At 52.6% G+C, this 25,960-nt stretch overlaps 1 protein-coding gene across 2 annotated transcripts in view; it reads left to right on the plus strand.

Moving 5' to 3' along the window:
• The window catches only part of ADAMTS14 (ADAM metallopeptidase with thrombospondin type 1 motif 14), a 78,227-nt gene that overhangs the window by 17,942 nt on the left and 34,325 nt on the right, over positions 1 to 25,960 (plus strand). For both annotated transcript variants that reach the window (XM_072823450.1, XM_072823451.1), the window contains exons 3-4: positions 5,841 to 5,997; positions 14,168 to 14,358. In XM_072823450.1, the coding sequence (XP_072679551.1) occupies positions 5,841 to 5,997; positions 14,168 to 14,358 (348 nt within the window). The remainder of the gene's footprint in view (positions 1 to 5,840; positions 5,998 to 14,167; positions 14,359 to 25,960) is intronic.

Genomic DNA, 25,960 nt, shown 5'->3' on the forward strand with positions numbered 1-25,960 from the left:
GTGTCCCTGTTCACAAGCCTCTGTAAAATCTCGCATTTCCCTGAAGGTGTATCATGTTTCTTTTTTTTTTTTAACAGCTTATTGAGATACAATTCTCATGCCATGTGGCTCACCTAATTTCAGGTGTCCAAATCAGTGAATTTTTACGATGTGCCTAGAGTTGGGTAAGGATCACCACATTCAATTTGAGAACATTTTCACTATTTCAGAAAGAAGCCCTGTGCCCTTTTGGTGTCACCCTTGCTCCCAATCTATTACCCCGACCCTTGGCAACTGCTCATCTTCCAGTCTCTGTAGACTTTCCTATTCTGGGTATTTCATGTGGATAGAATCCTATAATATGTGGCCTTTTGTGGCTGGCTTTTTCACTTAGTAGGATGTTTCCAAGATTCATGTGTGTTTGAGCATGGACCAGTTCTTTTTTGTTTTTTGTTTTTGTTTATCTATTCATCTGTTGATGGGCATTTGGGTTGTTTCTCCTTTTTGGCCAGCGGGAGTAGGGCTGCGGTGAACATTCGTGTACAAGTTTTTGTGGGGACACTTGTCATTTCTCTCGGGTGTGTACCAAGGAGTGGAATTGTGGGGTCCTGTGGTAACTGTTTAGTAGTTTGTGGAGCTGCTAGACTCTGTTTTCCAAAGTGGCTGCATCGGTTCATGTTCCCAGCGGCCGCATCCAGTGTGGAGGGGAGCAGAGACTCTGGCCGTCGGTGTCCAGGGCTGGGAGGGAGGGAGCTTCCCAGATGGGAGATCCTGGAGTGTGTTCTCAGGCCGATAAGAATGATCCAAGAGAGGGTGAGCATGGTGATGCTGGGAAGCAGGGCACTAATTGTGGGAGCTAAGTCGTGGAGGAGGTGAGATGGAGGTGAGCGGGAGGTGATGAAGGGCACAGCGGTGGGAGTTCATAGGGTGGCAGCAGGGTAGGGGACAGCCTGTGTGATGGGGCCTTGTTTACTCCCTAAAAACAAGAGAGGAGGAGGTGGGGACAGTGTTAGGAGCCTCAGCCGTTGGGAGAGCTGGGATGCAGACATAACAGGGAAGTGCAATAGAGAATCGCCAGCTGGCATCATGCTCACACCAGAGTTGTGGCCGCTGATTTCAAACGACACCAGCGGGCACTGTGTGCATTTCTCCATCAGTACGCAGACATGGAGAGGGTGACTGCTTGGGTTGAACAAGGGCAGAGGCTTTTCTGGAACAGTGGGAAGGAGGGAAAGACAGAGAGCTATAGGTGTTCACAGAATTATTATGCATCTAGACTGAGGAGTCTAAGGTGGTAGGAGGGGAGGTGAGGACTTGGTGGGGGGAGGTGGTGGTATCGACAGTGACAAAGCAGTGAGACCAGGCACTGGAGGTCTTGATGAAGCTTGGTAATAGCTGGAGCCAGAGGGCAGGAGTTGGGTGAGCAGGACGGTGGTAGGAGTGACGCAGACACCTGCAGTGGGGCTTTCTGAGTTTCAGCCGGTGTCGTGGTCTAGGAAGGGAGTGCGGCTGGGGGTGGAAGCAGGTTGCTGGGCTGGCGGTGAACCTGAGGGAAGCCATTTCAGATTCTCTTGCCACTCCCAGCTATGTACATCACCTCAGCCTCTACTTGCTAGGCTTTCTTTCATTTCCTACAGTGGAACAGTTTTAAGCTGAATTTGCTGGAAGTCTAGAACCTGAGACAGCACAGCTGGCAGTAAAACCTTAGTAATGGAATTTCCAGAACCAGTTTGGGCCCGAGAATGTGCTCTCCTTGGGAGGTGATGGGATGGTTGGGTTGGAGGCCTGCTCTGCTGCTTTCTCCTCTGGGGAGGCCCCACATAGGCTCACCTTGGAAGAAGAAGAAAGAGGGGACCTGGCTTACCCCTCACCTGGCTTCATTGGACCTGTCATCTTGGAATAGGTCCTCCTGGGCATTCTGCAAAGGTTAGTGAATCTGGGGGCACCTTGAGGCTGTCCTCTCAGAGCTCCGCCGTTTACCTGTGCCTGGACCCCAGGCTGGGTCCTTGCTCATTGTCCCTGTGCTTGACCTGGCACAGAGTGTTTTCCTGTCTCAGCCCAGACTTTGGCACTTCCAAGCACACATATTTCAGTCTTTCGGGGTGGGGGGGTGGTCTCTTCCTGCGGCCTCCCAGGAGATGTGTTGGCTTAGTCTACCCTTGCCTCAGAGTTTATGTGCAAGTACATGCAATTTCAGAATAAACATGTTTATATATACACATGGACTAATGCTGAAATAATGTGGCTTCAGTTGCCTGCTAAGATGTTTGGGACCTCATCCTGATGGTAGACAGCTACTGATGACCAGCTGAACCTCCTCAGTTATGACCTACGGCAGGATACAAGGATAAGCCAATGCTTGCCTCCCCCATCACCACATGATCCTATCTCCTTCAGGCACCCCGGACTTACCCTCTGGACCTGGGGGCTTCCCCTGAAGGGAAGCAGGGCTGAAAAATCTGGGATAGCATGGCCTAGAGGCCTCAGGATGAAGATATAGTGGAAGGCATTACCCCTGCAGCTGATGTGATGTCACCAGCCATATTGGAAATGTCAACCAGGCCCCCCTCAACCAATCATGTCTCACGAAAGGTCCCTCAGGAGCAGCCGTAGTAAAGGGGTCCAGAGCTTGGCTGATGGTGGCCAGGCCTGCACGTTAGAGAGTTTCTATTTGGAGAAGTGGCCTGAGGGCCCACATAGTATGTGGCTCAACTGGATATAACCAGCTATTTGTTGTTGTTTGTGTTGCATTAAGAACTTTTCTAATATATATTTCTACTTACTTACTGTTTCCAAGAGAAGAAGGTGGAGGTATGGGTGAAAACAGATAGGGCTGCCATTTATTTTCCAGCAACTTATTTTCCTCCTTTTCTTGATGTCTTGTACAGAAATGTGATTTGATTCTTTAAAATTAGCCACCACTTTTCAGAAATATAAACATCTCATAAATTGGGAGACAGGAGTCATTTGGCAAGGAGGCAGAGAACCAGAAAGTTCCTGTTGCCAGTCTGTCTGCCCCAAGTGGTGCCTGGTTTCCTGGCCAGGGCAGAGCTGGAGATAGTCTGCCAAACCTCTCGTGGTGCAGATGGGGAAACTGAGGGCTCTGTGGCAGGGACCTGCCCAGCCTACTTCCTGATCTGGTGGCCCAGCCCGCCTGCTCTTCCCCCTCTCCAGGAGGAGGATCTCAGAGGCTGAGGGGACACCCCAGCCTGTGCAAGAATGGCCTGTCAGAGCCAGATGCAATGTGCAAAGTGGACCAAGAACACTGCTGGGAGGTTCTATCCTTGACTCCTGGGGTTTGGTCCAGTTTGGTCCCCTTGGGGTTTGTGAGATCCATAGTCATAAAGAGCTTTGAAACTTATTTCCCAGATCGTATATTCCAGGGTTCGGGTGTTTGCCCTTACCAGGTAACCGGGATGGGGAGATAGGGATTCACTAACTCTTCTCTGGGGAGAGGCCTGTGCTGTCACTTATTTGCTGGGTGACTGGGTTTTGTAACCTTTCTGAACCTGTTTCCTTATCTGTGAAATGCATCTACTATTAGTATCTACCTTATAAGGCTGTTGTAAAGATGAAAAAAGATACGTAAATATAAGTGGCAGATAGTGTGGTTAATGTCACTGATAATAAAACCGTTTACAAAGGGTGGGATGTAGGGGAGTGTGTTTCAGCTCAGCAAAACGTGACCTGGGTCCCTGCACACAGTAGGTTAGATCTTGAAGGAGGGAGATCTCCTGTCTGTTGCTAGAGGCATCCAAGCCCAAGTTCAGAGCTCCCCTGATGAGGGAGGTGGTTGAGGGATTGAAGCTTCAGACTGGGGCAGGCATGGTGATCTTGAAAAGTCTTGTGTGGTCCGCAGTTGTGGACAGGAGGGGTGAACTGGATGGCTGTGCCTTGCAGCCCAGCCCGATGCCGTGCGGATCATTCCAGAGACTGCATCCCTCGTGTGAGGCCCTGAGATCTGGTGGCCACATGGGGCAAGGAGTGCCAAATTTTGAGGAGCTGCAGTAGCTTTGGTGGGAGGAGGATTGGTGGTGGCTGACTCATGTGCTCGGTAGATTTTAGAAGATATTCCCCGAGAAGTCGTCTCAGAACAGGTAGAGGTGGGAAAATTTGGTGGAGTTTGGTTGCCTAAAGTCATGGCTGCTTTTTAAAAGATTATTTATTTGAGAGAGAGGGAGCATGAGAGAGAGAGAGAGAGCACGCACAAGCAGAGGGGAGGGGTAGAGGGAGAAGCAGACTCCCCATTGAGTAGGGAGCCTGATGTGGGACTTGATCCCAGGACACTGGGATCATGACCTGCCAAAAGCAGATGCTTAACCAACTGAGCCACCCAGGTGCCAAGTCATGGCTGCTTTAAAAAGAGGCAGCTCCTATTCAAGTGAAGAAGGTCAGATAGATTTATAAAAATGGTTCTTTCAATCACTGCCTGATGTTTACAGCTGCATCTCCAGTGTCTGGAGCACGGCTGGTATGTAGTAGGCGCTCAATAGATACTTGTCAAATGAGTGAAGGAATTCAATAAACATATATTCCTTGGGGCGCCTGGGTGGCTCAGTTGATTTGGTGTCCACCTTTGACTCAGGTCATGATCTCAGGGTCCTGGGATTGAGCCCCTTGTCAGGCTCCCTGCTCAGTGGGGAGCCTGCTTCTCCCTCTCCTCCTCTCCTCCCCTAATTTGTGCCCACTATCTCTCTCAAATAAATAAAATCTTTAAAAAAAATCTTATAAAACAAAACAACTCCCCCCCCCCCCCATATTCCTTAAGGATTGCCTACTATTTTCCAGGCACTGTGGTGGGTGGGCTGGTCTGACTGCTTCCTAGAGCTGGCGCTGGGGGGAGGGTGGGAGCTTGTGCCCTGAACATGTCTTCACACACATCTAGTTGCATGTCTCATTGGCCTCTGTGATTACTGCTTTCACCGGGGGCTCATAACACATTTGCTGGCCTTGGCCAAAATTATATTTTTAATGTTTTTATTTCCAAGGCCAACACCTGATTATTTTTACAGGCATATTTTGATGCAGGCGAAAAATTAGATTAAAAACAGAGCATGCATTCCTGTGCTCTTATCCAGGCTCTTTCATTGTCGGCGAGTGTTAAGTGCTGTCCCGGGTCTACACACACACGTGCTTTAAATCTGAAATAATAGCCCTTTGTATTGGAGCCGGGGACCAGCACCAATGTAAAGGATAATTAACCTTTACCAGTAGGAACTTTCCACCACTGGTCTTCCTATAGGTAGAGGCAAATCTACAGGATGGGGCTTTGGGGCTGGAATTCTGTGCCCTGGTCGGTGTGTGTGTGCGGGTGTGTATTTACTGCAGCAGAGCCTTTCCTGCCTCCCCATCCCCTGTTTAAGGGCTGAAACCCTTTGTTTATTTTTTTTTAATATTTTTTAAAGATTTATTTATTTATTTATTTATTTATTTATTTATTTATTTATTTATTATAGACATAGAAAGAGAGAGAGAAAGAGGCAGAGACACAGGAGGAGGGAGAAACAGGCTCCATGCCGGGAGCCCGACACAGGACTCGATCCCGGGACTCCAGGATCGCGCCCTGGGCCAAAGGCAGGCGCTAAACCGCTGAGCCACCCAGGGATCCCCTGGAACCCTTTGTTTAAATGAAATGTTATATGGAACCCTGCGTACATGACACGAAGTGGATCTGCGTTGCTGGAAATGGGCCTGGGCCCCCTTGCTCGGCGTCCCCCCTCCACCTCCCCACCCCAGAGGAAGAGTCTGCACGTGTGTGGTCACATTTGCATTCACAAATGCTCGCCTCTTCTGTGCTGCATATTCACACGTCTTCTCTCTCCCCCTTTGTGGTCCTCCCGCTTGTGGCGGGCCTGGTTCAGGCGGGCCTCATCCGCACGGACAGCAGCGACTACTTCATAGAACCCCTGGAGTGGGGGCAGCAGGAGAAGGAGGCCGGCGGGAGGACGCACGTGGTGTACCGCCGGGAGGTGGTCCGGCAGGAGTGGACTGAGCCCGGCGGGGACCTTCACAACGAAGGTAGGCACTGGGCAGGTCCCTGAGCTCCACCTCTGCCGGTTACCTTCACCTCTTGAGTCCTGGCCTTGGCCTTCTCATCTGTAAAGTGGGACTGGACCGTGTATACCAGCGGAAATACCCCAGTGGGTTTTAGGGGCGACTACAGCTGGCTGGAGTTGGGGGCCGAGCTACTCGAGCCCCCTGAACTGTGACCCTAGGGACTCCAGAGGTCGCTGAGGGGCTCTACGGTTGCTTGTGAAGGCTAGTTCCCCGCCTGGCAGGCAGTGCAATGTCTGCAGTTAGCTCTTCCCCTGAAGATCAACTCAGCCCCTGGGAGCCTCAGGAAGGAAGGTCTCAGGACATTTGTAGGGGGACTGCCAGGTACGAGGGCATCGGGGTCAGCTTTGTGTCCAACAGACCATTTTTAAATCCTATGTCCAACACGGTTCGCTGTGAGACCCTAACCGAGTTACTTAGCATCTATATTTTGGCAAATCGAACTCCAATAAAAAAATGCCAACCCCCCCCAAAAAAAAACCCCAAAACAGATCCATGAGGAGAGGATTTTTTCTTTTTTTATTCTCTACTGTATTCCCTAACATCTAAAACAGAGCCCTTAAGTATTTGTTAAATGGATAAATGAAATATCTCATTGTATTATGTGACCTATGAGCTCAATCAAAAGCTTAGTACTAAGTCCGTGCTTGTATGTCAGGCATAGGAAGGACATTCTCTAAATAAATGGAAAAATGACAGAGTAAAAAAGAAAAAAAAAAGTCTCTGAACCTCATTTTCTAATCTGTAAAGTGGGGGCGATTGCTAATCTCTAAACTTGTGCATATTAGCGATAGTGTATATAAAAATCCCGGTGTGGAGCTTGGCATCTAGTAGGTGCTTGATAAATGATTGCTCTTATGACAGTATTGGTTTTTTTAAAGATTTTATTTATTTATTCATGAGAGACACAGAGAGAGGCAGAGACAGGCAGTGGGAGAAGCAGGCTCCCGTGGGGAGCCCGATGCGGGACTCAATCCTGGATCCCAGAATCATGACCCGAGCCGAAGGGAGACGCTCAACCACTGATGCTCCCAGGCGCCCCTTGACAGTATTGTTATTCGGGTAACTACTGGCAGGTTAGGGCGAGAGCCCCTGAGAGCAGGGGCGGCCTTGCACCCCGGTGACTGGCACAGGAGCCCGCGCAGCAGCAGCGCTCAGGCCCCGGGCTTGTGTGAAGGAAGCGGTGGATGCAGCGTGTGCTGGCCCTGGGCCCACGGCCAGCTGCATTGTCCAACTCAGCTTTGTCACGAAGCCCCTTTGGCCAAGAGGATATGAGAAGGGCTTGGGTGGAATCTGGCCGTGCCAGGGCCCCGGCGGGGTTGGGCCCAGCGTGAAGGAATGCGTGGAGACCAGCTGTCCCCACATACAGTGCCTCCTCTGAAGCTCCAGCTGCTCTTCCAGGGTCGCCCAGAGGAGAAGCTGCAGCACCAGAGTCCTGACCTGGGTGGTGGGGGGCTCTGCAGGCCTGGGGTGGGGGGCAGGCACCCGGTGGAGCCTCGGGGGGCTGGGGTGGATTACGGGGCCAGGATGGGACAGCACTGTGCTCTCCGCTGTGGCTGGGAAGAAGGACAAGTCTCCCCGGGCTCCATTGTATCTGAGGCCAGTTCTGAATCAAAAGACGATAAATCTCCCCTTTTGGGGAGACCCTGGGGGGTGGGAGTTCTGTTGCATGGCCGTGGGCCTGGAGCCAACCACAGCATCTGCCACCGCGGTTAGTGGCCGGGAAGCCCAGACCGCTGGGCTCACAGGGGTGGCCCCGAGGCCCAGGAAGGCTGGCGGGGCTCCCCGTCCTCAGGCTTCCTTCTGGAAGTCCTGGGCCTGTGGGAGATGCCATGCCGGGGCCCACCTGGTCCCTCCCTAGAAAGGCAAGCAGCCGTGGGCGGCTTCCTTACAAACCCGTGACACTCACTGTTATTTTAGGCCCACCGGAGGGTCTGAGCCCCGGGAGTGTATTGGCGTTTCTGGGTGTCCCGTCTCCATTTAGCCTTCTTGATTGGGCCGAAAGGTGTCCCATCCCGTCTGGAGGTACACCCAAGAGGGGGTGTACCTCTTGGCACACACAGAAATGCCAGAGGCCTAGGCCCGCCGGTAAACGGGCTTTTGAGAGATCTGCCTCAGCCCGGGCACCGTGCTCCGTCTCCGCTGCCCCGAGGGTCCGCCCAGCCCAGGGTCCCCTCTCCTGGCTCCCGGAGCCCCCCGGACGTCTCCTGGCACCGTCTTCTTGTCCCAGGTAGGCTGCGGGCTTCCCGGAGGACAGACGCCACGTCCTCGTGGTTGTCGCTCCTTCCCGTGAGCTCTGCCACCCCCAGGTTATGGGTTTCCTCAAGGAGGGAGGGGGGCATCCGGTGACCCATCACGTTGACTTTCGAGCTGCGCTGTGGCCTCCGGAGGGCTGCAGCCGCCTGGGCTCCCCTCTAGAAGTATCCGCGACGCACAAGTGACCTTCCGGTGGGGGGACTCCTCTGGGCCCTCAGGGTATGGGCTCGACGGCGGCTTCCTGAAGGGAGCTAGTGTGTACCCACACACTCACCCACTCACACATGCACACTCACACACATGCACACTCACACACACGTGCACACCCACACACCTCACACACTCACCACTCACACACAGCACCCACTCACACAGCCACACATGCTCACACATGCACACTCATACACTTCACACATGTACCCACTCACACACGCTCACACATGCACACTCACACATAACACACACAGTCACACACCTCACACACATGACACACATACACACTCACACACCTCACACACCCACTCACAAGTAACACACACAGCCACACATGCACACTCATACACTTCACACATGTACCCACTCATACATGCTTACACATGCACACTCACACATAACACAGTCACACACCTCACACGCGACACACATGCACACTCACACACCTCACACATGCACACTCACACATAACATAGTCACACACCTCACACACATGACACACATACACACACACACCTCACACATGCACCTACTCACACATGCACATTCACACAACAGTCACACCTCACACTCACACATGACAACAGTCACACATAGGCATACTCACACACCTCACACACGCACCCACTCACACGCTCACAATGCTCACACACACACACTTATGCATACTCACGCATAACAGTCACATACCTCACACACATGACATACACACACATGCACTCACACACGTACCCACTCACTCACGATACAGTCACACATATGTACACTCACACACCTCACACACACACCGACTCACACATAGCACACACGCACACTCACACAACACACACACACTCACATACACACATACAGTCACACACATGCACACACATGCACACTCACACACCTCACACACCCACTCAAAAGTAACACAGCCACACATGCACACTCATACACTTCACACGCACCCACTCACACACAATCACACATGCACACTCACACGTAACACAGTCACACACCTCACACATGACACACATACACACTCACATACCTCACACACCCACTCACAAGTAACACACAGCCACACATACACACTCACACACTCACACATGCACACTCACACATAGCACAGTCACACATTTCACACACATGACACATGCGGTCACACACCTCACACACGCACCCACGTACACACGCACATTCACACATAACACAGTCACACACCACACACATGGCAACAGTCCCACACATGCACACTCACACACTTCACACACGCACCCACTCACACATGCTCACACACTTATGCACACTCACGCATAACACAGTCACATACCTCACACTCACACGACATACACACACATGCACTCACGCACCCACTCACGACACACACAGTCACATGTATGCACACACACACTTCACACATAGCACACATGCACACTCACACACACTCACACGACACACACAGTCACACACATGCACACTCACACACATCACACACACAGTCACACACATGCACACTCACACACACGCATACTCACACACAGCACACCGAACTTCAAAGCCTGCAGGTAGATTCCCTGGCTGGAGGTCCAGGCACGGCCGGCCCCCTTCCAGCCCGCGGGGATTCCCCCGTGGACCCTGCCTCGGCCCCCGGGGCTGAGCCCTGGATGCTGCCATGCTCCTAAAGTCGCCCCTTCCCTCTTCAGCCCTGGGCCCTGCTCTCTATGAGCCTGTCCCACCCCGCAGGTCCCCATGGGGAGGGAGCGGGTCCCTTGGAGCCGCATGCACCTGTGGCCGGTTCCAGCTCTGTGGCTGGGGGCCAAGGCCGCGGATATGAGGACAGCTCATCCCTTCAGGGGCAGCCTTCGGGCTGGGCTTCGGGCTGCTGCGCTTTAATTCGAGATAAAATCCACCAACTTAATCATTTTAAGGTATACAATACAGTGGTTTTTTACTATGTTTAGAGTGTTGTGCAACCATCACTGCTGATTCCAGAACATTTCTGTCACTCCCATAAAAAGCCCAGAACCCATTAATTAGTTACCACTCCAGTTTCCCCCCTCCACACCCCCCGGCAGCCACTCATCTCCCTTCTCCCCATGGATGTGCCCATCCTGGACACCTCATATAAAGGGAATCATGTACCATGTGGCCTTTTGTGACTGGCGCTGTCACTTAGCCTGTAAGGTTCACGCACGTGTAGCGTGCATTGCACGAATAGACCACATTTTGTATGTATCTCTTTATCTGTTAATGGACACTTGGGTTGTTTCCATTTTTTTTTTTGTTATGGTGATAATGCTGCTTTGAGCGTTCATGTACAAGTTTCTGTGTGGATGTATGTTTCCAATTCTTTTGGGTATAGATCTCGGAGTGGAATTGCTGGTTCCTATGGTAACACTATATTTAACTTTTTGGAGAGCTGCCAAACTGTTTTTCAAAACAGCTGCACCATTTTAGATTCTCATGGGGCTTCTTGGGTGGGCTTCTGGAAAGCCTCCCAGGGGCCTGTGGCTCCCCCCGCAGCTCCCCTCTTGGAAGGTTACCTATTTCTGGCCTGAAAGGATGAGAGATGGAAGAGGGTGTGGGGGGCACCTCTCCAGGGCTTGTGGCTGATGTCAGCAGGCCCTCCCCACTGCTCCTCACTATTTTTGCAGGGAGGGAAATCTGGGTGGGCCCTGACAGGGCGTGATAGTGGGAGAGTGGGAGCCCTGGGTTTGCATTCTGGGTCGTTGCCAGTACTTGCTGTGTGACCTGGGATGAGTCAGGCAACCTCTCTGAGCCCCTCTTTGACAGACCTGGCTGGGAGAGCTGTAAGGGGTCAAGCTCCACATTTTACATATGATTTGAAAACCTACAGGCACTGTTCATGTGTTGGGAGTGACTGTTACTTATTTTCCCTGCTCCATGGAGAGAATGCTTGTCTTTTCTTCGGCCTTCCTGGGGCTTCTCCCTCCTTTCTCCCAGGTGTTTGTCCCTGGGCTGCTGTACTCACCACTGGGCTCAGGTGCCAGGCCACCATGAGCTCCTGTGCCAGGTTGAGTGAGGGTGACAGCAGCGTGAGCCCTGCTTGCCAGGCTGTGCATCACTCAGGGGACTGGCCACACTTTTCTGGTTTCCCCCGTGGGCACACATTTTACCAACCCTTTAGTCTAGGGCTTTCCTTCCTTTGCACATGGAGGCCACTAACCGAATGGAAGATAAAAAGAAAGGGTAGCAGAGTCCCATGGTCCCCTGTTGCCCTGCCCTTAAATTTCAGTTCCTGAAGCATCCGTATCGATAGAAACTAAGAGGCAAAACTTGGGTCTCTGCCGAGGCACTTGTGGAATCCTCCACGAGGGTCCCCCGCATTGTGGATGGTGTCACCTCATACTTGCTCACAATGGATTTTGCAGGTACCGTTCCCTCTGCTAGGGACTCTGTTCTCCATGCTCCAAGCAGCTTGCTCCAGAAGTTCCTGTCAACTCCCCTGTCCTGGTTTGGGTCTCTAGTGTGGAAGCTTTCCCTGGTCAGTCCTCCTGTAGGCCTTGAAGTTACTGCACTGTTACCTTCTGGTTCCTTCTCTGTCACCTGAGGCAGGCAGTGGGCTCGAGGGCAGGGGCCCTACCTTCATCACTCACCTACCATCTACCCACCTTATATGTTTGGGCCTGTCCTGCAGCCACAACCCTTGATACGTGCTGGGGATGCACTGGTAGCATTTTTTCTATCCTTACCCCCTGTCCCACTCTCTGAGAGATTCTCACATAACTGGATATTCTTAGAAATTAATGGTGCAAGTATCAGAACTTCAGAGTACACACGCATGGGTGGCTCAGTGGTTGAGTATCTGCCTTCGGCTCAGGGTGTGATTCCAGGGTCCTGGGATTGGGTCCCGTATCAGGCTCTCTGCAGGGAGAGCCTCTCTCCCTCTGCCTGTATCTCTGCCTCTCTCTGTGTGTCTCTCATGAATAAACACATAAAATCTTAAAAAAAAAAAAAAAAAAGGAACTTCAGGGTAGGATGGTGGGGAAGTCATGAAATGTTAAGGCTTTGAAACCTTCTCAAGAGACCCCAGGCTCCTATCCTGCTTTCTTGGTGTGGGGGAGGAAAAAATTTTTTTCCTTTACCCTTCTAGGTTCTTGGCTGAGGCACCCTGTAATAAAAGACAGATTAACAAGAATAAAACAAACAGAAGTTTAATTACATGGATACCTCCCATAGACGTGGGAGAGAGCCAGGGAAACCCAGTAATTCCCCCAAATGGTCCAAGCCACTACCTTAACATCTCCAGCTAAGGACAAAAGAAGATGTTGGTGGGTGGGGAGGAGGAGTGAGTTATGGGAGGTTACCAGGAAAAGCACAGTCAACAAGGGGAAGGTTGTTACGTGGATTTAAGTCATTTCCTTCTTTATTGATAAGAGTTTCCTGAGATATGTAGAGTCATCCTCCTCTTCCTGGTACAGACAGGGAGACACCCTTACAAATGGAGATTTTCCTTCTACAGGAAAACGTCTCTTGCAAAAGCCTCACTTATCCGCGATTTCCAGAGCTTTTCTTGTGTCTGCCGTTTCTTAAAAATAATCAGTATAAAATGGTCCTTACACCATGGAGGCAAATTTTGGGGTGGCCAATTCTGCTCCCCGTCACTAGCTTTTCCCACAGCATCCTCAGGAACCCTTGACTCCGTTGTCCCAACAGATGTCGCTCCAGTCTCTTTGGACTGGTAACTGCTTTGGGGGCTACCTTTCTGGGCAGCAGCACCGATGATGATGCGATGTTTCCAGGTCTGCTCTCTTGATTTCAGACAGACCTGGGCAAGCTACCCTGGGTCTCAGTTTGTTGACCAGCATATTGGGGACAGTAACCTGAGAGTTGTAAGGATGGGATTGGATTCCATTAGATTGGAGGTTGGCAAACTAAAGCCCACCACGTGTGTTTGCAAATTAAGTTTTATGGGGACAGAGACACTTGTTGGCTTATATATTGTCTGTGGCTACTTGTATGCCAAATTGAATAGCTGAGACGGAGACTGTAGGACCTACAAAGCCTAAAAAAGTCACTCTCTGGTCCTTTCAGAAAAGGTTTGACAACTCCCTGATTATATCACACAAGTTCATAAATCCTTGTTAAAGAAATATTTAGCTTTTTTGCCAAAAAGGAAAAGTGGTGGTAGTAAACTTTTGGGTTGCTGGCAGTGATGGGGAGGGATTGGGGGGGAGCTTAGTCCAGGGGTTCTTAAAACGCCCTGCATAGGCCGCAGTGACACCACGATTTTTCCCCTTAATTGAGGTGTGTCCACCCACTGCCACCTGTGACTTTTATAACAAGCATGTGGGTAAGAGATCAAGGATACCTCATCCCTGTGTCACAGGAGGGGAGGGGGACTTGGAGGAGTGAATGGGCCAGGGGAGGGCACAGGGGCAGATAGCACTGGGTGGGGACTGGGACCTAGGCTTGCGACTCCCAGCCAGATCCCCCTTCTCTGCTGTTCATTGCCTCAAAGACTGAGCCGTGGCCTGGCACCAGCCCTTTGCACCAGCCTATGAGTTAAGCCGTGTGGAAGGAACCGCCTCATGCTGGGTTGGCTTCACAGAGGCAGGGAAAGGACCCACACGATGGGGCTGAGTGGGCTGGTGGGTGGCATCCGAGGGGCAGCCTCTCCTGTGGGTCTGACCCCTGTCTCTCTTCTCCTCCTGGTTGGCAGCTTTTGGCCTGGGTGACCTCCCCAACCTGCTGGGCCTGGTGGGGGACCAGCTGGGCGACGGAGAGAGGAAGCGGCGGCACGCTAAGGCAGGCAGCTACAGCATCGAGGTGCTGCTGGTGGTGGATGACTCGGTGGTGCGCTTCCATGGCAAGGAGCACGTGCAGAACTACATCCTCACCCTCATGAACATCGTGAGTGTCCCTGTGTCATGGGGCGGGGGGTGGGGTGCCACCTGTTGTGGCCAGAATAGACTATTTCTCTCCAGCCTGATGTTTTCTGGTGGATGTGCTGGCCTGATGTCCACCCCAGGCTGAGGCCTGGTCTCAGCTGTACGTACCTGTGCTGAGGTGCCCATAGGCCCTGGGCGCCGGCCCCCCCAGCAGGTAGGAGCCTGGGGAGAGTGGCTTCAGGGCTGGGACACATTCAGAGCCTGAGGCAGGTGTGGTCTGGGGGGTAGGATGGGCTCACATGCCTTGGAGTTACCTCGACTTCCCTGAGATTCCTCATCTGGAGATAATGCCCCATCCCAGGCTGGGAAGACTGGCCAACGAACGCTAGCTGGGGCTGGGGTTGGTGTGTGAGGTGGGACCCCCAGGCCCTGAAGGTGGGACTTTGGTGTTCACCGAGAACAGAAAGGTGGTTATGCCAAGATTTAGGTCTTGGCCTTCACTGATGAGAGTTTCCAGAGTTTGAATCATCCCCCTCTTCTGGTCCAGCTCAGGAGATGCCCTTACAAATGGTTAGTCCTCTTATGCCTGTAAATGTCTCCCACAAAACGGTAAAACTTCCACTGGGGTTTTCAGAGCTTCTCATACATCTGCAGAGGCATCTCTTGGGGTGACGAACCTGCCCCTCTTGGTTCTTACGGTTGTGTGGTCTGTGTGTGTATAAAAGTGGTTCTTTGTCTAAGCCCCTTGAAGAAAGGTCCTGACATGGGGGCTTTATCTTATACTTTTTTGAGCCTGACTGCACCCAGCACAGTGCCTGGCTCCTGGTAGGTGATGGGTAAATATGGAAGCGAATGGTGTCTAGGGGGCAGGCAGAGAGCCAGCATCTGCTTAGAGGGACCAGGAAGGCAGCAGATTTGTGTCCGCAATGAAGGTGTAAAGGAAAGGGGGAGGCTAGAAATTAGATCCAATCACAAGGAGCCTCAGGGAGAGGGGAGGGCTGCCCCAGTGTCTGCTCCCCTCACCCCCTCTTTGTTTGGATATTAATTTTTCTGTCCCTTTAGGAACCTATGGTTTGGGATGCAAGGAGCAAAGGCTACCACAGGGGGCTGTTTGTGACAGAAAGAGGATAACTGAATATGGACAGACCCACCTCCCTGGAGCACCTGACCACCCACCCAGACTCTAGACTGCTAGTCGAATTTCAGGCCAGACAGCCAAGTACTAATCCCATTAGTAGGAGAGCTGGGTTAGCCACGGGAGCCAGCAGGTGGAGAACAGGAGTGGTGGGGAGGGAGAGGGAGCTAGGGAGGCCTTAGGGAGCCCTTGGGTGCTGGGAGCCTGGGTCTGGGTCCAGAGTAGGGGCTGAAGACCCCAGGGGTGTGAGCCGGTGAGCCAGGCCCTATTCAGTCCCAGAGACCTTCAGTTTGCCAAAAGGTACTTTTCAGGAAAAGGTAAACACATGACTCTCAGAAATAACGGACAAGTGTTAAAGTCTCTTTTTTTTAAGTGTTAAAGATTTTACTTCACTCCCGAATCAGTGAGAGAACCAGGCAAATGTGATAACCCTTTCAAAAGAGAACCCCAAGAATGGAAACATTTGTAATCAGGACTCTTTGAAATGAATGTGCAAACAGAGAACAGAATGGCCTTGCTGACAGGGTGGAGGAGAAGCCCGACTCTGTGCATCTCTAGGCAGGGATTGTACGTTGCTATCAGGTGTCGAGCTCTCAGTTTTAAGGTAGCTTCCGTGGAAGCAGATTCAGATAAGGCTGAAAGGTGTGCTGTGGACAATGCAGTTTCCATCAAAGTACATGTTATAATTATTCTCTTGAGTTTGAGGCCTGGCCGGGGTCCCGGGTAGAGCGCCCTTCCAGGGGATGGCAGGGAGTCTGGTGGCCCATCTGACATATGGGCTGCGTCCCTGTTCCTGGAGCTGGTGGGGAGCAGCCTCACTCAGGACACACCCCTGGGTGCTGGCTGTGTGACCGTCCTAAGCAGCTAAGTGGTGGAGGTCTGCTGGTGAATCATGTAAGGAGATACTGTTTTCGGTAGAGCAAAGTATGCTTTTGGAACTGTTTTCCAAATGCTTGCCCAGACTGAGATGCGACTTGCTGAGAAGGATCTCGTTGAATCTCTCAGATCTGGGGCCGTGTGGAGGGTGGTGGCGAGTGAGTGGGAAGTGCCACCAAGTTCTTGAGGTTCGTGGTGTGGAGGGGAGTTGCCTGCCTAGTAGTCCTCCTTCCCCGGCATCCCTCCCCATGTCCCCTGGACTTTATTGAGGACGTTTATTGGAGAAAGGCAGGCCCCTGTCCCATTCAGGCTCTCTTGACCTCTGACCCATGACTCACAGCCTTGGCCAGGGAGCTTCCCTGCTTGGCCCTCACTGAAGACTGGCGCCCCGAGGGCCTGCCTTGGAGACTGCTGTTTCCGTAAGCTTGGTGCCACTTTCTTTCTCCTTACCACCTAGCAGAAAGCAGGGGAGGAGAGTAAATGTCTTCTAGAGGTCCCTGAAGGCTGCTTGAGGCTGGTTCTTTTTTTTTTTTTTTTTTTTTTTGAGGCTGGTTCTTCTGCTCATTGCTGGCTTGCCTTGTGGAGGTGAGAATAGAAGGGGAAGTTGAGGCAGGCCCGTTCCCCTGAGGAGCTGTTGTGTGCCGACCCCTGCTGCCACGGGGGGTACGTGAGCAGTGGGGTCCTGACTCCCCAGGTGCAGAGGGCAGCCAACCAGAGTTCTGGCCTATGGAGGTGAGCGGATGGGTGGCTGGCCACCTCTCCTCCCAGGGGACCAGCAGCTCAGCCCATTCATTGTGTGGGAACTTTATTTGGCTGGGATGCTTGAAACACTAATTTCCTGAGGGATTTCACGAAGCCAGTAAACAGGGTGTCCCTTTGCTGTCTCCTCGGAGTGCCTGCCTACCTGCCTGTGACCATTTCTGATCCTGATTTGTGGGGCCAGCGCTGGTCTGGTAGGATCATGGAGAGATCCGGTTCCCAGGATGTATGGTCCCATTGTGCTAACCCCAGAGGAGGGGCCAAAGCCCATAACAAAATACTCAGAACCATCTGATCAGGCCCTGCCTACGGCAGCTCTCAGGGCATCGTGCCTCTCACTTTTCCCTTGCATTACCCTGGGGATGTGCTATACAGATTCATGCAGCTGCAGCTGGTGGCAGGACTCCCTCCTCTCTCCTCCTCACTTGCTGGTGGGCCCTGCATGGGTTTTATTTGCCCATGCCTCAGTTTACCCATCTGTACCAGGTCACTCTCCTTAAAGCTTGTTCACACCTCAGGGCTGGGGAACCATTTGAGAGCTTTGAAACATAAAGGAGCAGTTGTATTCAGCATTTAGTGAGTGCCTGGTGTATGCCTCGTATGACAGACTTTTATTCTAGAAGCTTTGGTCTGGTTGTAAAAACAAGCCTCAGCCCACGGAATACTTTGGGGCAGTGCTGAAGATGCTTAGAGGAAGCAGCCATCCCTGTGGACTGGGGAGAGAGGCTCTCTGGGGCGGTTTGGAGCTGAGCCAGCCTTGGGGTTGGATGGCGGGAGGGTTTGGTGAGGTGGAGCGTGCAGGCCTGGCGAGGATGCCAGCGTGCATGGCAGGGTTGTGGAGGCAGGAACGAGGGGGCAGCCAGGCTGGCAGAGACCTCTCAGGAGCTGAGATTTGGCGGGGGGGGGGGGGCGGAGCGGAGGAGAGGATGGACACCAGAGTCAGCTGAGGCTGTGATGGGCCAGCGGGAAGGCTTCGGAAACAGGGACGCTGAGCTTTCTCGAATATCACAGTATCGTTCCCATACCTACCACATGTCAGGCACGGGGCTGAGAACTTCGCAGACAGGCTCCGTGAATCCTCACTGTGGCCTTGTGCCAGTGACATTCCTTTGACCACTGTGGCTTTGAGAAGCAAAGTGACTTGGCTCAGAATAATCCGAGGCAGAGTTGGGATTCAAACCCGGATCTGTCTGATTCCAAAGTTTGTGCTCTCCCCCACTGCTGCTTGGGTAGGACCTGGGGCAGGCAGCTCTGAGGAGGAGGGAGAAGGAAGATCATGGGCTCCTGGCCTGGGAGGTAGGGAGGCTGCTGCTGCTTTGTGGAAGGAGCCTCTTCCCATAATGGGTCTCCGTATCGGAGTCAGGATTCTGAGGCTTCACCCCTGGGCTTGCTTCCTGCTCTTGGCTCCTGGCTGTGGCCAGGCTTGCTTGCCAAGGCCTTGGAGAGAATCAGGCACTGTTAGGGGCCCTCTGCTTGCCTGGGGTGACACATCGCATCTCTGGGGGCGGGTGAGGACTCCCTTGGACAGGGGGATGCAGGGATCCTCTGAGGGCCCAGAGCTGGAGCAGAGGGAGGGTGAGGAAACAGAGAGGCCCCTTCATCGGTCTTCATGAGCCAGTCTACAGCCGGGCCCTTCTTGGCAGCCTACCCACTGGGGTGGTAGGCTCCTGCCCACCCTGCCCTCCACCCCACCCGGCCAGGCTGACACCACAGAGGTGTTGGTGTGGTTGCCAGAGAGACATTGCCTGGTGTCTCAGAGTGGGTCCTACCCCCTCTGACCTGTGCGTCGGGGGCCCCTTCCTGAGGCTTCTCAGATGCCCTGCTGGAAAAGCTTGGCCCAGATGGCTGTCAGACCAGGGTTTTGGTGGCCTCAGCTTGGGAGGGTGGCATTCTCTTGGCACAGACCTGTGTTAAATATTCATCATAAAGGCCGGTTTGGAACACCACAAAAAAACTGCTTTCGTGCTGACAGAGGATTGCTTCGCCAGACCTTTTCCGTTCGGGGATATGTGAGCCTCTGGAGCAGCTCATCCTCCCTGCTCATTGGAAGGACACAAATCCTCCCCCTCCCTCTCTTGTTAATCTGTTCTCTTCTCCTGTCTCTCTTCTAAAAACCTTCTGCTGCTTTTTAGGGCACTCGAGGCCCCCAAAACTAAACGCAAAATCTTCTTACCTTGTGGTGGTGGTTCTTAACGGGGGCAGTTTTGCCTCCCAGGGGCCCCTGGGAAAGATTTGGAGATATTTTTTGGTTATCCCAGCGGGAGGGGGTGGGATGTTTCTGACACCCCCAAAGAGCCTGGGGTTGCTGCTCATTATCCTGTGGCACACGGGGTGCCCGCAGCCGGAGTGGTCCTGGTGGCCAGGGGCCCTGTGCTCCCCTGTTAGCCCCAGTTCCCACATGCTACCATTTGCGTTTTCGGAGTAGATCCCCTAGGAAGAGAAGAGTGCTCCACAGAAGCAGGGATGCTGGGGTTCCTGGCAGGGGAGACATAGTAATAATGAGTATCCCTCACGCTGGTGAGAGCCGTATGGTCGACGGAGCCCTTTCATGCCAGGCATCTCAGTTGTCATACAGGAGGTCACACTCCTGAAATCCTATTCCTGGGCTGACCTCCCAGACCTCTCCTCAGCTCCCAAAGTGGGAAGCAAAAGTTCTAAACCAACCAAGAGATTGCACACATACATATTCCGGGCCCTGTTCCAAATGCTTAACATTTGCCTCACCTTCTGTCCGCAGGCTTCTCTGCAAGGTTTGTTTGTCTACGCTCGGATGGAGAGTTGGGCTCAGCCGGGTGAGGTCATGGGCAGTTCAGGCCTTTCCAGGCCTCCATGGGGCCTCTCTTTACACTCAGACAGGCTGACCTGGGGCAGAAAGGCTGTTGCCTTGTGGAGACAAGTCGTGGGGCCTAAGTGCTGAGCATTGAGGGCCCGTGAAAGGGCCTCTGTTGGGCTGGGTGGTCCATCCCTGTGTGCTCTGGAACCACCCCGTACAAGTGGCCTGGCCCTGAGGTGGGCCAAGTGCCTGGATGGCCAGAGAACCACTCAGGCCACCCTATGGGCTCTGGGAACCTTGAAGGGGCATGCTGTTCTGAGACAGCTGGAAGAGCCACTTACAGCCTGCACCCAGCCCTTTGAAATATAGGGCCATGGTCATGAACTTGTGGGGAGAAGATGGAGCAGCTGAGCCAGGAGAGGAGGAGAAAAGAATCAGAAAACTCAATGCATTCTTCCCACCATTCGGAGAGCAGTCTCAGCCTCCAAGATCTCTCTGGTGACCTCAGAGGCAGGGCCTGCCCACGTGCTGTGGGAGTGAGAGCAGCGCCCGGGTCAGGGCTCAGCATCCCAGTCTGGTGGAAACCGGGCCCGGCTCTGGCTACTGCATAGGTCAGCCCTATGCTGGGGGCTGGGGGTGGCAGGGTTTCTGGGCTGCAGGCCACAGAGTATTACTGATATACACCCCCACACCGTGCACACAGCACAGATAGGGTGCATGTTTCCACGCATGTGTGTGTACATGCGCACACATCTACTCATCCGTATGTATAACACAGATGTGTGTGTGTGTGTGTGTGTAGATACATGTACCACATGTGCCACACCAAATCAGGTGCACACATCCAGAGTTCACACATCATATGTGGACATATACTTGCCATATATCATCAAAATTGAACCCATCGATTATCAGATGTTCTATTATTTTACATATCTAAGAAACAGAAAAAGTGGGGGTGTCTGGATGGCTTAGTTGGTTAAGCGGCTGACTCTTGATTTAGGCTGAGGTCAGGGTTTTGGGGTTCTGGGATTGAGGCCCATGTTGGGCTCTGTGCTCAGTGGAGGGAATCTGCTTCAGGATTCTCTCTCTCCCTCTGCACCCCCTCGTGCATGTGCGTGCGCTCTCTCTCTCTCTCAAATAAGTAAATAAATCTAAAAAAAAAAAAAAAAAACAAACAAAACCCAACAACAACAGAAAAAGTGCTACCCTTTAAACTCTGATAATGATGTTTTCTTATCACTTAGAGTTTTATTTGTACTCACTGGAAAAGCTTTTTTTTTTTTTTTTTTTTTTTTTTTTTGGAAAAGCTTTTTTCACTTAATTGGGACTTAGATTTTTATCATATGTTACTTGAGTACATACGTAGGTAGGATAGTGTGAGAAAGTAAGGTATTCCCTTAACGTCTTCCGTTCAGAGTATTCTTTGTCCAAGTCACTTTCAGCACAGAGCCACCAAAGTGTGTGCTTCTCCGCACAGCATTGTCTCCTATGCCATCTGGAGTATGGGCGATGCTGCAGGAGTGCCCCACTCTTATCATTGGGATTTCCTGCAAGCCAGGACCTGTTCTGCGAGCTTTGATGTGGGTGCCTTCTTGATTTTACTGGAAGGTGGCAATGGAGGTTTTCAGGCAACCAGGATTTGCATTCCTTTTTCAGATAGCTCCTAAAGTGGCTGACCGCCAGCAATGTCAAGGGGTTGTGGTGGCCTTTGAAGCCACCAGGAATAACATGAGATTTTTGCTTGCATGAATGGTGACAACATGCTGTAACTGCCACCTGACCCGCTGCGATTGCAAACGGGGGAAGGGGAGCATCTCAGATACATGCAATGCAGAGCTTGTTGGAGCACTTGGTCTGCAGAGTCGCTGTGTGCCCTCTGGTTGGAAGGTCCAGGTCTGGGAGACAAAGGGCTAGTCCCAGGGTCTGGGACTGAGAAAGAGCAGGACAGGTGATTGTGGCCAGGTCTCTCCTTCAAGCAGTGCTGTCTCCGTTCTGTTCGGCCTCAGAGGTCATACGTGACCAGGGAAGGTGCATGAGCAGAGGCTGGACATGAGCTCCGAATCTGGCTGCTGAGCTCATGCAGGCTCCACTGTTGCTGTGGGCCTGCTTGTCCCCTGTTAGGAAGACGGGTCATGTGCCATCCTGCTTGGAGCACCTTTGAAGAATGGCTGACTCTTAGACCCGAGCGAGAATGTCCAGGATGAAGACCCTGTAGTGCCAGAACGTAAGGAGGGGCTCAAGAAACAAAAATAAAACGCCCCAGAGTCAACAGCGAGAGTGTGTTCAAAGGGACACAGGCCACCTGAGAGAGCTCCTGGTGGCCAAAGCTGGGACAATTTCAATTTGAGCAACAAAATAGATAATGTGGCATCGAATTATATATAACCCATCTTATATTATAACCTAATTATATCACAGGTTCATACTGATAAATGACAGAATAAATAAGCAGATAGGAGGAGAAGAACTCTAAATAACTGATGTACTCTGTCCTCTAGGAGGTGAGTTTTACCTCTGCTCCTGCATCATGGTTCTTAAAAGCTGTTTTGCTGGGCTGTGCACAGTGACTTTGTTCTGAAGAGCACGGCATGGGGGCGGATACTGTCCCAGCAGGCATCGAAGGTCAGCCTCGTCAGGGACGGGTCCTGTTGGCACCAGGTACCCTTGACATCATGTGGGGAAGGTGGCACTTCACTTCTGTGACCTTCCTCCCCTAGGCCTGTGCGCTGCCCCCCACCCCCCTTCTAATCAGGAGACAAATATCAGACGTACCCAAACAGAAGGACAGCCTGCAAAACCCCTCACCGGTATTCCTCGAAACTGTTTGGGTCATCAAAACCCAGGAAAAGTCTGAGGAACTGTCAGAGAGGAACAATCTGGAGCAGCCCAAGGAGATGCAGTGGCCAAATGTAACCTGGTGCCCTGGATGTGTTCTCAGAACAAAAACAAAGGATATTAGGAGAAGATCGGGGAGATCTGAAACAGATATGGGCTTTGGTTAATAATAATATGTCCTGTTGGTTCAGCAGTTGTGACAAAGGTACCATGGTCATGGCAGATGTTAATCATAGGGGAAACAGGGGAATTCTCTGGACTATGGTTGCAGATTTTCCACAAATCTGAAGCTATTCTAAAATCAAAGTAAACTAATTAAGAAGAAAAGTTGGGATAGTACTTCCTTCCGGGCAGGTTGCTGGGAGGTTCCATGGGGCGGGCAGGGGCTGCGGTCTCACCAGCCCTTGAGAAGCAGTTCGTGCCCTCTCCTGCACAGGGGATGGGCTAGAGACCTCGGGGTCATGCTTTCCCAGCATGGCCCCTCCCTGTTTGGGACCTGCCTCAACCTGGCTGAGCAAGCAGGGGGACATGCTGTCCCAGAGCTCTCGGGAGCAGTGTTCCCTAGCAGTGTGGGAACTCGGGGCTGGCGAGGGAGCATTCTCGGCTGGACCCTGTCTCCACACTGACGAGGAGAAGCCCATCTTGGCCTGGTCCAGAAGAGAAGGCTGCCAGCTGCCCTCCTATGGGCTCCCCAGGGGCCTAGCTCTGCCCTCCAGCCGTAGACAGAGGCCTGGCATTTCTGCTGTAGCCACCCAGAGTCTGACCCTCCCTTTGGACAGGAAAACAGATTCAGAGCTCCCACCCCATTAGACACTCTTTCCCTTCTTCCTGCTGCCCGGGCTTGACCACAAGGCCCCCAGGGGGCCTGCCCATGCAGGGTTACAGGAAAACAGAGAAGGGGCTCTTGCAATGACTCCCTGGCTGGCTGTGTTGCTGTTGACTGGATGTGGAAACCCATTTTCCTACCTTCTCTCCCAGGCCAGAGAAAGCCCACTCCAGCTAGCCTGCCACAGGGGCTGGTTCTGGAAAGCAGCTGGGTGTAATGGCCAAGAGTCACGAAGATCTGAGTTTAAACTGAGCCCTCCCACTTTCCAGCTAGGTGGCCACGGGCAAGTTACTTACCCTCTCTGAACCCTGGCTTTCTTACTTGTGAAAGGGGAACAATTCCTCTCTCCATAAGGTTGAAAAGAGGTCGTGTGCAAGCCCTCAGCATGGTGCCTGGCATGTCGTAGGTGTTTAGCGAATAGCAGCTCTTCCTCCAACCCTAGGGGTTTCTAGCTTCTGCTTCATTATCACGTAGCTTCTCCCTTCTTCTATTTTGTCTCCCCTTGGCCAGAGAGAGAGAGAGTCCTGACCTTTGCTTGTTTTTCTAGCACATACCCAGTGGGCATCCCAAGCCAACATGTGAGGTGGAACCCTAACCGGGGGGTCTTGGCAGATGACGTTGAACTTGGCTGGCCGAGGTGGGGAAGCAAGGAGACCAGACACAGTGTTCTTTTCTGCCCCGTGGGTGTGTCTTGCTGCCGTCACGTTGGTGCCCACAAGCACGGGAAGCGATTCCTGGTCCCCCCAGAGCTGGCGTACTGGCCTTACCTCTGGCATTTGGGAGGCAGCTGTGAGGGGCAGAGGCTGACAGAGCCAGTCCTTGAGTGCACAGCTAGACCGGAGCTGGTCAGGGGGCCTCCTGTGTGTGTGTTCCAGGGGTTTTGGGCCTCTCAGGTAGCTGCACCTCCTGGCTGTGGTTCCAGCACCAGCTCGTGGCTGTGGCCAGAACCTGTGCCAGGCGGCTTCTGCAGTTCTGGGTGGACATGGGAACCCTGTCCAGCCACCTCCTTGGCCTGTGCACACGGTCAGGACAGCTTCAGCTGAATCAAAGCCCTGAGGTCCTCCTCAAGGGCTGGGGGTGGTAGGGGTGTGTGCAAAAGAACGTGCCAGGGCCCCAGAGATGTGGAATGGCAGGGCCAACCCCACCTTTATTTTATTTTATTTTATTTTATTTATTTAATTATTTTATTTATTATTTTTTCCCACCTTTTTTTTAAAATGATGGAATAGTCATAAAATAGAATTACTTTAATTTTTATCACCCTTATGTAGTAAAAGAAAAAGACTAGACTGTCACTCACTGCTGAACGGTGCTATCACCCCTCAGAGCTATTCATCCACTCTTGCGCCTTGGGCCACCTTTTGGGGATCACTTTCCATCTTCCCTGGCTACAAACCCTTTGGTGGGGTCTGCGTAACTGTCTCAGGTTCCGTTTCCTTGATAATGTCGTCTTTCATCATGGTTCTTGAAAGCTGGTCTGCTGGGCCAGGATCGCGGGCAGACGGTTCTTTATCTGGGTGCTCTGATGGTATTACTTCAGTGTCTCCCCTTGTCACTGTTGAAAACCTACTCCTAACCAGATGGCCCTTCCTTGGCAAGTGGCCCGTCCCCTCCTTTGCCGCCTGGAAGGTTTTCTCTTTGGCTGACATGAGCCACGGAGAGAAGATCCCCCGAGACCGTGGCTCCCATCTCTCCCCAGGAATGGAGCAGCTGTGCTCAGTGGGACCAGAGAGACTTGAGGCCAGCAGAGGAGGCAGGTGGGAAGGTCGAATGGGGCTCATGGCGCCCAGAACTTTCTAACAGGCTGCGCATACACGTTGCTGAAAGTGTACAAGCGCAGGCTGGGAAGAAATTCCCCATCACACGAGGGGCTGGCCTCTGCTGCCCTGATTCCCACAGGCCTCGGGGCTCTCTTGATGCCTCCACATGACTCCTACTTTTCTCTCTCTTGCTCTGAACCTCTGTCCATCTCCTGTAAAGGGCCCATGACCTCCAGCAAGCCCTCCCGGACCCTTCCCACCCATGTGTACACCATCTCCCTTTCCCCCAACCCCTGGGGTCTGGGTACACCAGTCACCTGAAGCATTTGGCCTCCAGATTATTTCAGAGTCCTGTGCTGTGCTGAGCAAGGTCCCTCCAGATGGCGTGTCCCTTACTGCTTGCTCCATATTGCATTTAGGCCAGTTCCCTGGGAGTGGGAGGTGGCATCAGGAGGTCCCACTCCCTCCCCACCAGTGTTGGACGCTCGGGCTCTGATTCTCCCTCCTGTTCAGAGAGGCAGCGGCCTCCTCCTCCGTCCCTCTGTGAGTACCTCCCAGTGTCTTGGGCTGAAGATGCCAGCTGTTGGAGCAGAAGTCACTGGAGGTTTTGGTGGGTGGGTTTGACCTGCTGAATGTGGGGACAGTAATGAAGGGTAC

This window comes from Canis lupus, chromosome 4 (assembly GCF_048164855.1).
Source record: "Canis lupus baileyi chromosome 4, mCanLup2.hap1, whole genome shotgun sequence".
Classification (NCBI taxonomy): Eukaryota; Metazoa; Chordata; class Mammalia; order Carnivora; family Canidae; genus Canis; species Canis lupus.